Source organism: Mastomys coucha, unplaced genomic scaffold (assembly GCF_008632895.1).
Source record: "Mastomys coucha isolate ucsf_1 unplaced genomic scaffold, UCSF_Mcou_1 pScaffold5, whole genome shotgun sequence".
Taxonomy (NCBI): Eukaryota; Metazoa; Chordata; class Mammalia; order Rodentia; family Muridae; genus Mastomys; species Mastomys coucha.
Window position 1 is genome coordinate 67,496,443 of NW_022196911.1, and position 15,122 is coordinate 67,511,564.

General features: G+C 47.1%; 1 protein-coding gene across 3 annotated transcripts in view; it reads right to left on the reverse strand.

Annotated features, from left to right (window-relative positions):
• Positions 1 to 15,122, reverse strand: part of Pitpnm3 (PITPNM family member 3) — a 96,576-nt gene that overhangs the window by 40,951 nt on the left and 40,503 nt on the right. For all 3 annotated transcript variants that reach the window (XM_031354346.1, XM_031354344.1, XM_031354343.1), the window contains one exon: positions 3,775 to 3,822. In XM_031354346.1, coding sequence (XP_031210206.1) covers positions 3,775 to 3,822 — 48 coding nt within the window. The remainder of the gene's footprint in view (positions 1 to 3,774; positions 3,823 to 15,122) is intronic.

Genomic DNA, 15,122 nt, shown 5'->3' on the forward strand with positions numbered 1-15,122 from the left:
GGATTTCAGGCCATCTTCCCAGTAGCAGAAAAATGCAGGACTGTGTAGAAGCCACCAAGGATCGGGGAGTCCTGAGCACACAAGTCCCAGAGCTGCTAGAAATAAGGCTGGGTAACCTCCTACCCATTAGTTAGCGTTTGTATTGTTGTTTTTATCATTGTAACCAAATGTCAAAGAGAAACAATGTAAAGGTGTACGGGATTTTTGTGGTCCAGGTATTTCTGTGATGTGAAAGATGGCAAAAAGATGTAAAGTCGCAAAGTTGTTCACCTCGAGGTGGCCAGGAAGCAGAGACAGGGCAAGGAGCTAGAGACAAGATGTAACTCCCATGAAAATGACCCCTGTAATTGCTGCCACCTCCCAGTGACAACATCAAATTATGAATCTATCACTTCTCAGTGGTTGGACCCTCTAGCTGGAGATCAAGCCTTCTTCTCATGATCCCATGGCTGGGGTCAGGGTAGGGCAGGAGGTACCTCATATCTCAACCATAACAGGGGAGAAACACTGTTTCTATGATGGTGAGCCAGGCAGCTGTAGGATGAGCAGAGAGTCAGTGCAACAGAGCTCCAAGAGAAGCACCCAGAGGCCCAGAGGTTTCAGCTGTGAAACCTTATGCAAATGCAAGGTGTAATTGAGAATTATAAGACGCTCTCTGTGCATCTGCTATGTAGCCTCTGTTACCCTCAGCTGACCTAGAAAGCAGGGAGTTCCGCCATCTTTCTGAATGTAACACATAGACCTTCTCCCTTTAAAGCCTAGACATCGCAGCGCCACTCCCTGGTGGCAGGGCTCTGATTCCTCACCCAGAGGAATATCTCATTTCCAGAGTTTTAAAATACCCAGTGGAAAAACACATTCTAAATGTAAGCCGTGGATATCGCCTTTTTAAATTCAGGTCACTAATGTTTATTTTGCCCATTTAGGATTTAAAAATAAACAAACACATTACCACCAATTACCACCACCACTTCATAAAAGAAAAATGATTTTAATGTCTGAAATTGTAGGCAGGACATAATTACAGAGTTATGTGAAAAGCGTTACTCTCAGCTAAAGACTTTTGCCATCATAGAAAAGGAGGTTACCGTGTGAGTGTTTCTCCCTGCCAAACATACTGGGTTTCACCTTGGGTAGCACCAACCCAGACAGCCTCCACCACACAGATTTTATGGCTCTAAAATTCTTCTTAACATCAACTGATATTTTTTCCCTCATAAAAAATATCCACAAGGAGCAGGATACAATAACAGCTTTCAGCAATATAATTTTGACCAAAATCTATAACCACAAAATAAAAAAAGACTTTGCTGCTATTGAAATGCAATTTTTTTTCCCAGGGAAGCTCAGGAGACACTAAGCATTCTGTCAATTCAATTGTGCATGTGGGAACTGTGGGGAAGGGAGCTGAGACCTGCCTCTTGGTGACAAAGCCTGTTTCAGGTGGCTAACTTTCACCTCCAAGTTACTGCTAAAGGCCCAGTAGCATCGAGTCATAGGCTCATGCCTGTACTCCTAGCACTTAGGAAGCTGAGACAGAGGGATTGCCAAAAGTTTGAGGTCAGCTCAGACTACACAGTAAGACTCTGTCTCTAAGATAAATACACACGCGCACACACACACACACATACACACACACACAAAGGAACCCCAGCACATGTAATCTGGGCTCTAACCTCCCTCCCTCAGTGATTTTTTTTGTTGTTGTTTTGATTTTTGTTTTTTAACTTCTTGGCAGTTCAATAGATTGGAGACTTCCTGATCGGTGAGATGCTGGCAATCGTATGTGGGTTAATTCAGAGACCAAACTTGCCCATTAATATGCCTTTTAAAACCAGCCAGCCACAGCCCAATCCACACCCAGATAACCTATTGTAGCTAATACCCACCAAGCCTGTCTTCCTCTATCCTGAGGGAACCAGGGCCAGGTGCCAGGTAACTAGGGACCAGCAGAGTGAAAACCCTGCCATGATTCAAACCTCCAGTCCCAAGATGTTCCCCTGCCCTCCTTCTCCAAAGACCTTCCACCCACCCACAGAAAACAGACCCACAGCGGTAGCTAGGGTCGGTGCCTCTCTCACTCCCGGCTTCCTAGTGTAATGGCTCAGCTCTTGCAAATTCTGTAACCAATTCTTTTCATTAATGACCTGAGTCTCTGTGTTGCCACTTTGTCATCTCCAAAAATCAAGAATCTGCAGGCACAAACTTGTCTGCCCCTCTTTCCTGGCACCCTGTCCTTTCTCTTAGTCAGTACCTTGGAGCTCGGTGATGACAGAAGAACTTTTGGCCACCAGCCCTTTTGAGCAGTAATGCCCTTGTCTGTGCACTATGACATGGGGCACCAGGGACCACAGGGTTGTGGATGCTGATGTTTACAAATCCTCCACAGAAGCTCAGCAGAGGAACAGAGAGCTTGAAAGAGGGCCTCAAGTTGAGGCCTGGGAAGCTAGGAAGCAAAATGGGTTGAACCTCCCCAAAGCTATAGCCACAGGCAGAACAGAAGGCAGGAAATGAGAGGCCTTCTGACCCCTTACCCCAAACCTAGCCTTATAAGGAAGTCATCATTGCCCATAGACAAAACTTGGCACAGGTGCTGCCCACTGAGTCCACCTGGTATGTCCACAGGAAATGTGGCCAGCATGCTGGCATGATCATAGTACATCCAGTCCCATACCCATCTTCCTAAGAGAACTAACAGAAACCCCTAAAGTCAGTCCCAGGAGCCTGGCTGCAGAGCCAATCATTCTGGGAAGAGAGTTTAAGGAAAAGCATGTCCAGGGCTGGTGAGATGACTCAGTGGTAGAGGCACTTGCCCTACAAGCCTGGGCCTGAGTTTGAACCCCAGAATCCATGATGGAAGGCAAGAATCAATTCCAGAGAGATGTACTCTGACATCTTGTCTACCCTCACACACATACAATGACAATATCTGGAAAGTAAAACATGTACTCAAAATGGACCACATTCTGGAACACAGCCTTGAACTGTGGGGAGCCGCAGCTGCCATCCTATATATATTGAACACCTGGTCTCCGGCCAGAGCAGAGAGCATTGATAAACAAGCCCTTATTGGGAAAAGCTGGGTGCCTCCAGCTTGTGATGCAAGCTGGCATGATTTCCTGCAGCCTATTATGCTTTGCCACATAGCCAATGCTGATTGGGACCAGGGAAAGTATTTAACCCGCAAGGGCTGGGGGCTAAGAAGAGCTAGCTAAGAAAGAAGAAAAGATGAACGAATGATTCTGTAGTACAAGGTTCCTGAATAAACTGCTTGGAGAAGAGCTCGGTGTTGCCTCCTTATTTCTGCTGGTCGGTAAGGCAGCGACATTGAACGACCTCATCAGCTCAGATCTCGGTCAGCACAGGGCCAACCATGACTGTTGGAAGTTGGCATCCAAAGATCGATGCCCAGAAAGGCTCAAGAAAGCTGCCTTTCCAGTCCCTCCAAATCTCTATCCCCATGAAGAGGACATTCACCCAACTTTCAGTGGTCCTGCCTGCTCTGCCCCATTCCCCAGTAGGGCCATCAGCCTCATCACCCTAGCTTTAGCTCTGACATCAGAACTGCCCAGCACAGATGGCTTAGAAACCTGGGGTCTTGGAAAAGCTGCCCAAACCCTCGCTGAATGGATCTTGGCTTTCTCTGCCCACCCAGAAGCAAGATGGGAGAGATTCCTCTACCCTTGTAGCTCTAAGCCTCAGAGGGGACCAGGCCCAGGGGCCACCATTCATCCAGTGGAAGGAAAGACCTCTGTATGGCCAGGTATCACTCACGCTGCTTCTCCTGCAAGATGCTGGATGTGCACGCTGTGGCCCCTTCTCCTGTGGAAACAAAAAGGACATGAGCAGCTGGGTCATTGCTCTGCTGCACTGACGCTGCACTCCCCTGAGGAGCTGCTGGCAGTTACCACTACCTCTCACCCCACTCCTGCCCCCCAGAACTGAGGGTGGCAGATGCACCACCCAAGTTTCCCACCCTACCCCCTCCACCTCAGAGTTAGCCTTTGGGCTTTTTGTGTGACCCAGCCCTTAGCCCCCACACGATGCTATTGCTGAGTGCTGGCTAGCTCCTTGGTTTTGCCCTTGACCTTAGCTTTCCCAGGATTCTTTGCTGCCTCCTCTCCTCTCCTATCTTATGAAGCAGCGCTAGATGCTGTCCCCCTTTCCCATCACACTGTCCTAGTTTTAGTCCTAGTCCTAGTCCTAGTCTTAGCTGGGCACTGCGTTTAGGCAACAGTAGTTAAACCTCTCTCCAACCAGACTTCTCAGTTTGTGATCTGTGCATCCTGCTGCCTGTGGCTTCTGTGGACACTTCCCAGACACTTCACATTCTTCCAAGTAATTCTGACTTGCTCCCTACACACACACACACCAAATGCATCTGAAGCAACCCTGGTTCTCTAAGCAACTGCCCAAGAACTGTGGGATACCCCCTCCAGGATCTCCCACCTCCACAGGACTCCAGGGCAGTGCTGTCCGGGAAATGCCTCTGTCTTCCCAGCCAGCCCTCTGGGGCCTGCCGTGAGTCCTTTTCCAAATGTGTCTGGCTCTACATTTGTGATCCAAGGCACCATCCTCAGAGCCCCTGTTTCCATAGCCCTCTGCCTGTCACAACTGCCCCTGTGCCTCATGTCACCTGGATCCAAGTCTCTGTTTTCCTCCTCCTCAGAAGGGTCTATGAATGGAAAGAACACCCATCTGAGGTCTAAGACTAGAACTTGGTACTCACCAACCTGCTGTGTGGCCCAATATACCTCCCTTCCCCTTTCTGGGCTTCATTCCTATACAGCACTATAGATACAATGCTTTCTTGAAACCCTGTGGGTACTGAAAGTCGATGGATAGACACCCACTGTCTTTCATTGACCGTGTCTATGTGAGCCAGTTGCATAGCCTCTATGCCACAGACTTCTAGAATCGAAGGCTACACAGGTACCTTGCTCAGAGGGTCCTTGTGCAATGAGTACTTAGAGCTCTTAGCACACCAGCAGGCAGCTAACCAACACTCGATTCATGAGGATCACCCTTGTTGTTGATGATGTTTTTGTTTGTTTGTTTGTTTGTTTGTTGTTGCTGCTGCTCTTTATTTTTGACATAGGGTCTCACTGTGTAGCCCTGTCTATCCTGGAACTTCTACGCAGACCAGGCTAGCCTTGGACTCAGAGATCTGCCCACTCTTAGCCTCCCTCATGCTGAGATCAAAGGTGTGTGCTACCATACCCAGTTTGCTCTTGTCTAATTTACTGATTTACTTGTGACAACTAGCTCATGATCTTGTCTCTTGTCCTCATCACAACCCAAGGCAGAGCCAGATGGACAGAGCCAATGGCTAATGTGTGTGGGAGCTCAGAGTACTCGCTAGGGCCAGTGCTAGAGTACTTATTGGACACAGGGCAGAGTTTGTGTCCAGTAAGAGTCCAGGTGGAGAAGAAGGATCTGGGCTTTCATGGAGTGGCTATCACTCAGCATGAGGAGGTGGCCACAAACTCTGTCCGAGGAACCCCGATGCAAACAGAAACCAGGGAAGACCCAACATCAGACACTAATGTCAGGCATTACTCTCGTATATCACCTAAGGCCACAGAGTGTAGGTGTGTCTGGGCGAACACAGAAATGAGGTCACACATTCCAAACACACATTCTGTTTCCCACTCGTGGTGCCAAGGGCTGTGGGTGATAACAGAGATGAAAAGCAAAGTGTGTACAGGGCAAGAAAAATGTCTGTATGGAGCACAGTGCTGAATGTAGTCAGCCGTGATGGATGGGGAGCAGGGGACCATTTTCAGCTGAAGCCCCTGGAAGCCTTCAGCAGAGCCATGATTGGTGCTTCCAAAGGAGGAGAAAAAGACAGGGTGTTTCAAGTGGTCAGCAAACATCATGCTCAAGGCATGCCAAGTCCAGGGAAGACAGGATGTGGGGGCGGGTGACCCTGGGCAGGAAGCCCATTTATATAAATATAATAAGAAAGCTAAGCTTTGGTGCAACAGCGACTCTCAGTATCTCCACATCTGAAGCTCCTGCTGCTTGCTTCTATTGCACCCAGAAACCAGCGACATAATTAGCTGGGTTCTGGGCAAAAGGAACAGCAACGGCTGTGCCAGAAAGCAAGAAGAGCACCAAAGGTGCCGACTTCGTTCTGGAGATCTCAACCCGGGTCTTCTGAATGCCAGGGTGTGGGCCTTCCTCTTCGGGGTTCCTTGTGAGCACAGCAGTGACTCTTAGTGGCCTGGGACCCTCCACCCCCTAACTTAGAACACATATACTGGGAGGCTACCATCCCCCAAGTCCTCCACTGCTAGACTCTGCCAGCCACTTTGCATAAAGGGCTGGGGAGTGGAGTGATACCCATACCTTCCCATGTACCTGTTGCCCCCATCCAGGACTGACAAGAGTCCTCTTGGAAGGGAACACTTGCTTCCTTGGATAGGATGGGTAATAGCTTGCTCCCTCTGAGTTACACTCAGAATACACTGTGACACTGCCAGCCTAGAGAAACACAGGAGGCGGAAGCATCGGTCCCCTGCCCTGCCTGTGCCCAAGCTTCTGTTGGAGAGAAGGGAGTTGTGGGACAGGACAGCCAGATGGGGCAGAGGAAGGCCAAGCACCCATCTCGGAAGGCCTTCGAGGTGTTTCAGCGCAGGACCATATGTGCCAAAGCCTCAGCCTGGGGCACATGAGCTGTCAGACTTCACTCACAAACCACCAAATAGGAGATAAAATAATTCAGAACCGGGAACAGTAAAACCCAAACCAAGAACTCTTTGGAGCACTGACCACAGCTCAGACTATAATGGAAATGTAACTGGCACTTCTTATACAGCTACCAGATAAAGGAGGCCATTTTGGTTTATACCAGTTCACAGAAGTTTCACACCTAGAGCCTTTATGAGCTTCTGGTCCCAGTGCTGGTTTCCTGACCACAGAGCAAGTAAAGCTTTGAGCTGGGGCAGAATGTGTGCCAGCAGGACTGTCTAATGAAGAAGTAGTCCAAGGGGCTGAGACTCTCGCTGCTAGGGAAGCGGGGATATAGAGAGTTGGGGAAGCCAGGAGGCCCATGGCCTTCAGGTGCTGGAGCACAGGATGTGCCTAGATTCGAAGAAGGAGGGAATGTTAAGGAAGGAGATCAAAGCCAAGCTAGGGGATCTTACAGCCATCCAAGAGCATGGCTACTCCTATGTAAATTCAGTAGGCTCTATCTAAAAGTGCAGGCCCTTCATGTCCTCTCCTGTGCTCTCCACACCTAAAATGACTGTGACGTCCACCTCTGCAAAACAGGCCCTTCATAGATAAGGAGATGGAGATTCAGTGGGGCCCCATCACTTGGCCATGAGCACCCTGGTTCTGATGACTTCTTGCTCCCATTACCCTGCCTCTCCCTCTTGGGATCTCTAGGCCATGGCTTCTCTGAAGGGCTTGAGTGGTGAGGGGAGAGTCTTCAAGGCAGAGGCTAACAGTAGGAGGGAGAGAGCAGAAAAGGGTGTTAGCAAAGAGTGTTGAGCCTGGCCAGTGTTTCCTGCAGACTTAGCTTCCCGTGATGCTACAGCCAGGGACCGGGTGAGACTGATGAGGAAGCTGCGGGAGGCCAGAATGAGTCTTCCTGTAGTTGTCACTTTGTTTGTTTCTTCTTTATCAGTTTTGTTCTTTGCTATTTTATAGATCTATACAATGCATTTTGATTATTCTTATCACCTCTCCTACCTTGTGTCCCTCCAACCTGATCAACATCTTGTTTTTTGAAAAGAGGGTTCCACTGTGTAGCCCAGGCTTGCCTGGAATTCAAATCCTCCTGCTCAGCTGCCCCACCACCCAGTGTACTAGAATTACAGAATTGTCACCATGGTGGTGAACCTACTATCCATAACATAAGTGATGTATACAGAGGAGGCAGCAACAGCAGCAGGCCAGCCTTGCCTTCTCAGCTCAGACCAGCTTTATCTCCCCTCAGAGCTACCACTGGTGACAGAGGAATCATCTTAGCTTCAAAACCCCGTTTCCTGATTAGTAGGCTCCCAGGACATGGGCCATTAACCAAATGTGCAGCTGGCTCAGTGTTGCCTAAATGAGACCCCACTTGGCCTGGAACTTTCCAGGGCCCCTGGGCCCAACCACTTTGCCTCAGCTTAAGCTTTCTTCTGTCACAGGAGCTGCCAGAAGCTCTAATAAGCAGCATAGTTATGCAGAGTCGGCTGCAGGCTGAGGACTAGGAGCTATGGTGAGAGCTGTGGTTGGGGCTTAGTGTTTAGGGCTCGGGGTTGGAGTCTGGGGACTGGGAGTTAGGAGCTGGGGCTGCTGATGCTCCAGGCTGTAGTCCCATAAATCTTGCCTTTCTAAAGTTTATACATTCTGGGAAGTTTGGCCACAGCATCTCCCCCAGAGAAGACACTTCCAACCCTTGCTAATGACTTCCCACATAATCTTTTTCCTCTTTCCATCCATCTTCTGGAAAACCACAAGATCCCTCCAGCAAGAGAAGCAAAGTGTGCAGCTGTGGACTGATCTCTTTCAGCGAACATGCTGAACAAGAGAAGCTGGCTGCTGGGGAGGGTTTCAGACCTGGAGAAGATTCTAGGAATTCTCTGTCTCTTCTCCCATGACATGGGAATCCTGGAGCCCCTATGTGCCCTATACACTCCTGCTTCTAGGCTTTGGGAGCAAGCTCAGGCCAGTTCAGTTAGTTCAGGTCATAAAGGAGGCTGGCATGGAAAGACTATCTGTGCCTCCTAAACAGGCTAGTCCCCAAATTCTGAGCACTACTAAGCTGCAGGTTAGTAACGTTCGCTACCTATAATCCCTGGCCCACAGTGACTAGGTCCTGATGTGCTCCTTTGGTCCTCCGAGTTGCTTTTCATAATGAGCTCTGCCAAAACTAGCTCGTCGTGACTCGGCTTAGATCATTTCAAAGACTAAGAGTCATTCCTGAGAAAGCCACTAATTCCTCAGCCTACATGCAGGACCTCCAGCTCCAGCCTTCTTTCCCTGCCTCCTCCCTAAGACCCAACCCTATCCCTTTTCCTCCTCATCTTCATTCCTCAAACCCTAACTTTAGTGAGAATGAACTCCTGGCATGGCAGTACACATCCATAATCTCAGCACTCAAGAAAACCAGGCAGGAGGGTCCCCAGCTCACAGCTAGGCTGAACTACCTAGTGAGACCCAATCTCAAAAAATCAGGAAAGAAAATCAGATGGACTCCATGTACTTCCCAAACCTCTCAGCTTCTCATACCTTCCTCCTCACCTCTACACCTGTTTCCTCCACCTACTGTGTACCCCTTGATCTGTCCTGATCTCAGAAAAGCTTCCTGAGCCTCCGGAGTCTCTGCTCTGTGTCCTCTTAGCCCCCTCTGTATTTCACCCCCATCTTGTTAGAGCAGCTGGCTAAGTGAACTGTAACATCCCCTAGTGGGCTGGAAGACAGGCAATAAATCAAATGTGAGGCCCTTCCCAAATTATCTAGCTGACTATCTAGCACTGGGTCTGACACAAAGTATCGTGTGAATGAGTGAGGGGCTGTCTGGACACCTGACTGACTGCTCTGGAATCATGATGCTTCATATGCCAGGCTGTGGAAGGAACGTGCAAGCCAGAAAGACAACTGTGCTCTGATGGGTAGGTGAGGGGCAAACGAGTTGTGCTGGGCAGGAGAGATGAGGGTGTTGGGGGAAGGTTGGGATCTCAGAGCAGCTTCCTGGAGGAAGAGCCCAGGAGAGTGAGATCTAGAGATGAAGCAGGGAGGTGCTCCAAGTGGACCTGAGCATCAACAAGCCTGTCCATCTCCACTGAACTAGAAACCCAGCCTGGTTGGAGGAGGGGGAGAGAAATGCCTAGAACGTCTGAGGTGATCTCAGTGTCTCAGGCCTTAGTAATAGGTTGATGCTCCCTCTTTAATGTCCTTCATGGTAGCTGCCCAGGGATGTTTAATCCCTGTAGTAACAGAGAACTCACTAACCCTGGGAAGTGACAACTGTGGGGAGCAAGGAAGGTCATGCATGCCAAGGTGGGGCGTTGTGCTCCATTCTCTTGCTCAATGTTATTGCTCTTCTATTTTAGGAGCATCACAGTAGTAGAGAATAAAGACAGTAAATTGATTGCATGACCCAGACTTTTTCCTCTGCCCTGAACCTCTACAAAGGACCAGAAATTACTTCCACATGAATCTCCAGTAGCAATGGAAAATAAGAAGGAATGTTATCGAAAACCCAAACTATATAAACACACACACAACCACACACACACACACATGCATGCACACATACACATACACACACACATGCACACACATGCATGCACACACACACACACACAAAGTAAAAGGCAGAGAGCTCTAAAGGATGGAGTTAGGAATGGCTACAGATTGTCAGGACCTAGGGTGAAATGAAACCTTAGAGTCCCTTATTCATAATCATTACGGAATTCAAGATGGCAACAACAGAGCATAATATAGATTGTGTACCCTTCTCAGTACTTGAAGAACCTGAAGAGGAAGGTATGAGAAGTTGGGAGGTTTGGGAAGTATATGGAGTCCATCTGAGACAGAGGCCTTGAGTGACACAAAGGACAAGTGTCCAGAAATCCAGCTCAGCAGAAATAGGGTCTGAGCTCAGTTCTGCAGGGGAAGAACTGAGGTATGTGGAGGAAGCTCGAAGCACACAGCAGGCTCCAGAGGAAGCGCCAGAACCCGGGAATTCTGCAAGAAGTAGGACATCCACAGTGGATGAGCCAGTGCAACAAGCCTTTCCTGACCCGTGCTTGTGCCAAGCAAAGACAACCGTCCTCATATATGAGAAAAGATGGACAGGTGAGGTAGTACAGGATACCCTGAGAAGCTGGAAATATGCAGGCGGAATAAATCGAGAGCTGAGCTACCCCATGGCATTTTCTAGCCCTCCCTAATAATCACATGACAGCAGGTTGTGCTAGATAGACAGATTCCATCACTCAGAACTCTGCTAACAGGCAGCTATAAACAGAGTGGAACACAAAGCCAAATATTACTAAACATGAAAGGAGAGCCAAAGCTGTGCAAGAAAGATATCAAACTCAATGACTGAAGCAAGGCGGGGAGAGGGAAATGGTGCATCCCCCAGAATCAGCTCAGCATCATAAGCCTTAATCACTCTTAAGTTTGAACAAGCAGCAGAGTCCCTTAGAGGAATAGTTAAAACAGCTCCTAAGCTCTTCCAGAATTTGGCTGGCTCTGCATGGCTCAGTGGGACTCCCTCCCTTACATTTCTGACAAGTCCCCAAGTGATGCTAATGCTATTGGCCCAGGGACAACTCTTTGGAAACCATGTATCTAGATGCAGGGACATAAACCAGGAAGTGAACAGCTGGGGACCAGGGCTCTTCACAAAGCCAGAGGCAGAGAAATTGATCAGGACACCTAGGCACTAACTGCTTCTTTGCCATCCATGATGATATGGTTGTTTAGGAATGGAAAGAGCTCTGAGCAGAGATGGCTCTTAGGGGATATCTCAAAGACTCTCAGTTTAAATGATTCTGGAAGATATGAGCCCTGAGCATAAGAGGTTAGCAATATGGTAGAATCTGTCAAGGAACTCAAAAGATCACTCAATATATAAAAGTCAAACATACCAAAGAGACAGAACCAAGGGTGGGAAACCCCAACTGCATCTCAACAGATGCAAGGCCCAATGCCTAAAAATAACAATAATTCCCCAACAGTCTAGGAATGTGAGGGAACTCAATCTCAACCAGATGAAGAACACCTTCAAAAACACCCAAAACTGGGGCTAAGGAGATGGCTCTGCAGTTAAGAACACTTGCTGCTCTTCCAGAGGACCTGGGCTCAATTCCCAGCACCCACATAGAGGCTCACAAACATTCACAACTCCAGTCCCAGTTCCCCTTACCTGACCTTTGCAAGCACCAGGCACAAATGTGGGAACAAAACATGCATGCAGCAAAGCATTCATTCGCATAAAAATAAATAAATCCAGAAAATACTGCAATAAACATACGTAACAATGAGAGACTAAAAACACCCCCGAGTGATCAGGAATAAGACAAGAAGACCCTGTTCTTCCCACTTCTATTTAACATTATTCTCAAGGACCTAGCCAAGAAAACTAGGCAAGGAGGAGAAATAAAATGTAATCAGACTGGGGGGAAAAAAAGATGCAAAGCCTACCTCTATTTGGAGGTGACAGGATCTTATGTACAGAGAACCCTAGGGAGTATCTCTGCTATTGCACATGTTCTTACACACATGCACACAAACATGCACACACACACACATAGAGGTAAGTCTATCAGAGTTTCAGGATATTTGATCAACATGCAAGATCAGTTGCATTGCTACATACTTAGAATGAACAGTCTGAAAATGAAATTAAGGAACAATTCCAGTTATAATAGAAGAAAACAACTGAGAAGCAAATTTAATAACACTAGTGTTTGGACTTGTTTATTAAAAACTATAAAACATCGTTGAAAGAAATTAAAGGAGAGGGAGCTGGAGTGATGGCTCAGTAGGTAAAAACCCTTGCTGTGCATGCAGGAGAACTAGATTCCAAATCCTGGCACCCATGTGAAAGCCAGAGAGGCGGCGTGTGCTTCTACCCCAGTGCTGCAGGAGACAGACACAGGAGGAAGCTAGGCTTGCCCATAGCCAGCCCAGCTCCAGGGAACAGAGAATGACAGAGCACAGCACCTGACACGCTCCACCAGCCTCTGCGCACGTCCGTGGACATAGACCACACTCTCACATATACGTGCACGTGCACACCTGCACATACACACATCAGCATTAAAGAAAGAAAGAAAGGAAGAGAGAGAGAGAGAGAGAGAGAGAGAGAGAGAGAAAGAAGTAAAGAAAGAAAGAAAGAGAGAAGACCTGGGTGAATATAAAGACATTCCATATTGACCAGTTAGGACTGATAATGCCGTGAAGGTAAGACTCCAGATTAAGCACAGTCCCAGCTGGCCCCTTTGCAGAAGTGAGCAACCTCACCTTAAAATTTCATATACAAATACAGACTAGCCAGAGAATCTTGCAAAAGGAAAACAAAGTTGTTGGTATCCCACATCTGACTTCAAACTTATCATGAATATACAGAACTTCTTGGCACACGTATATTTAAGCAGAGTAAGATGGAACATTTGAATTAAATCCATATGCCTACGACCAGCTGACTTGGACTAGGATGCCCAAGCAATTGAAGATGGAAGAAAGTCATTTCGGTGTGTCAGATATAGAGCAAACAATACACCTGGAAAGACAGCTTGGTGGTTAAGAGCACTTGCTGTTCTTACAGAGAATCTGAGTTTGGGTGTCGACGCCTATGCCAGACAGCTCACAAGAACTTGTAATTCACCTCCAGGGGATCTGAAGCCTCTAGCCTCCTTCACACAGAGTCACATATAAAACTTTAAAAACAAGAAACGGTTAAGAATAAAGTTGAATCCCTACATCATATTATACACAAAAAATTCCAAGTACATTGATTTTTTTTTAAAAAAAATAGCTAAACATAACAGCTAAAACTATAAAATACTTAAAACATATAAATCTTCATGCTCTTAGGTTAAGAAATGGTCTCTTGGATATAGGACCAAAAGCATAGACAACAAAAATGGATTAGTTGGACTTCAAGAAAATTTTAAATCTTTGTGTTTCAAAGGACACCATTGGAGAAAGGAAACAACGACCAGTAAGATGGGGAAATACCTGTAACTTGTGTATCTGGCGAGATTCCAGTGCCGAGGGTACATCAAGAGCTCTTACAGCTCAGCAGTATAAAGACAACCAATGGGCAAAGGATTTGAATAGAAAGCTCTCCAGAAAGAAAAGCAAGTGACCAGTAAACATGTGAAAGATGCTAACATAGCTAGTCACTAGTGAAGTGAAAATTCAAGTATTCACTGGGAGGCTATAACTAAAAGGCAAAGGAGATGAACATCAATGAGGGGCTGGAGAACCAGGGCCCTTTCACCTCACCCCAGGTCATGTGAAACGGGGCTGCTTTGGAAGATTCTGGAAGTTCTTCAAAAAGTTAAACAAAGTGTACAAAAATTCTAACTCTTGGAGGATGGAAGTGAATGGGATGTAAAGTGAATAATTAAAAAAATGAAAATAAATTAATTTTAAGACTTCTAAGAGAGAATATGTATCAAGAGAGTTGATCATGCATACACACACACACACACACACACACACACACACACACACACACACACGGTAACAATTATCCACAATAGCCAAAAAGTGGAAAACATTTCAATGTCCATCAGCTGATTAATGGATAAACAGAATATGGCATATCTGTGCCACAGAGTAACATACAACCATAAGTATTGATAAGTGCTACAATATAGGCGAGATTCATAAACATCACAAAGGAAAGCAGACAGACACAAAGGGCCACCACATCTGCTGGACCCCACTGACAAGGCTCTCAGTGATTACTGATCTCAATGGCGTTTCTTTGGGGGACAAGGTTCTGGGACTGGGGAACAGTGGTGGCTATGCACAGACATCTGAGAGTCACTGGCACATACACTTTGAAAGAGAGAATTCTGTGGCATATGATTTATACCTCGATTTAAAAATAGAACTTGGCAAGAGATATTTGCTTGGACAGCGTTGACAGCGGCTGCACGTTCTTAGATAATGGAATCAGATAGCCGCTGCCCTGTGCTGCAATCTCACTTTCAATCCTTGGCTAATTAATCCTGCCTTAAGTGTGTGGTCTGTCCTCACCCCAGCTCCCATCCACAGAAAACTCTGAGATGGAATAGAGCCGGCAAAAGGGGACTTCAGAAAACATAGAATGAACCTGTGCTCTCTCTGAGTCGATGCCAGGTTGTTAGGCAACAAAACCAATGGGAACAGAGGAAAGTAGAAAGATGACTGCTGAAAGAAAAACCAGCTCCACAGACCGGCAACCGGCAAAACAGAAAGTGTGGATGAGAAGCGAACAGACAAGCTGTTGTTTAAAGCTGAGGAAAAATGCCCAGAAACCAAACAGAACCAAGAAATAAGAATACAGACTGGCCCTAAATGGGCTTATAGATTAGCATGTTTTTGCCAGGCAATGGTGGCATATGCCTTTAACCCAGCACTTGGGAGGCAGAGACAGGTGGATTTCTGAGTTTGAGGCC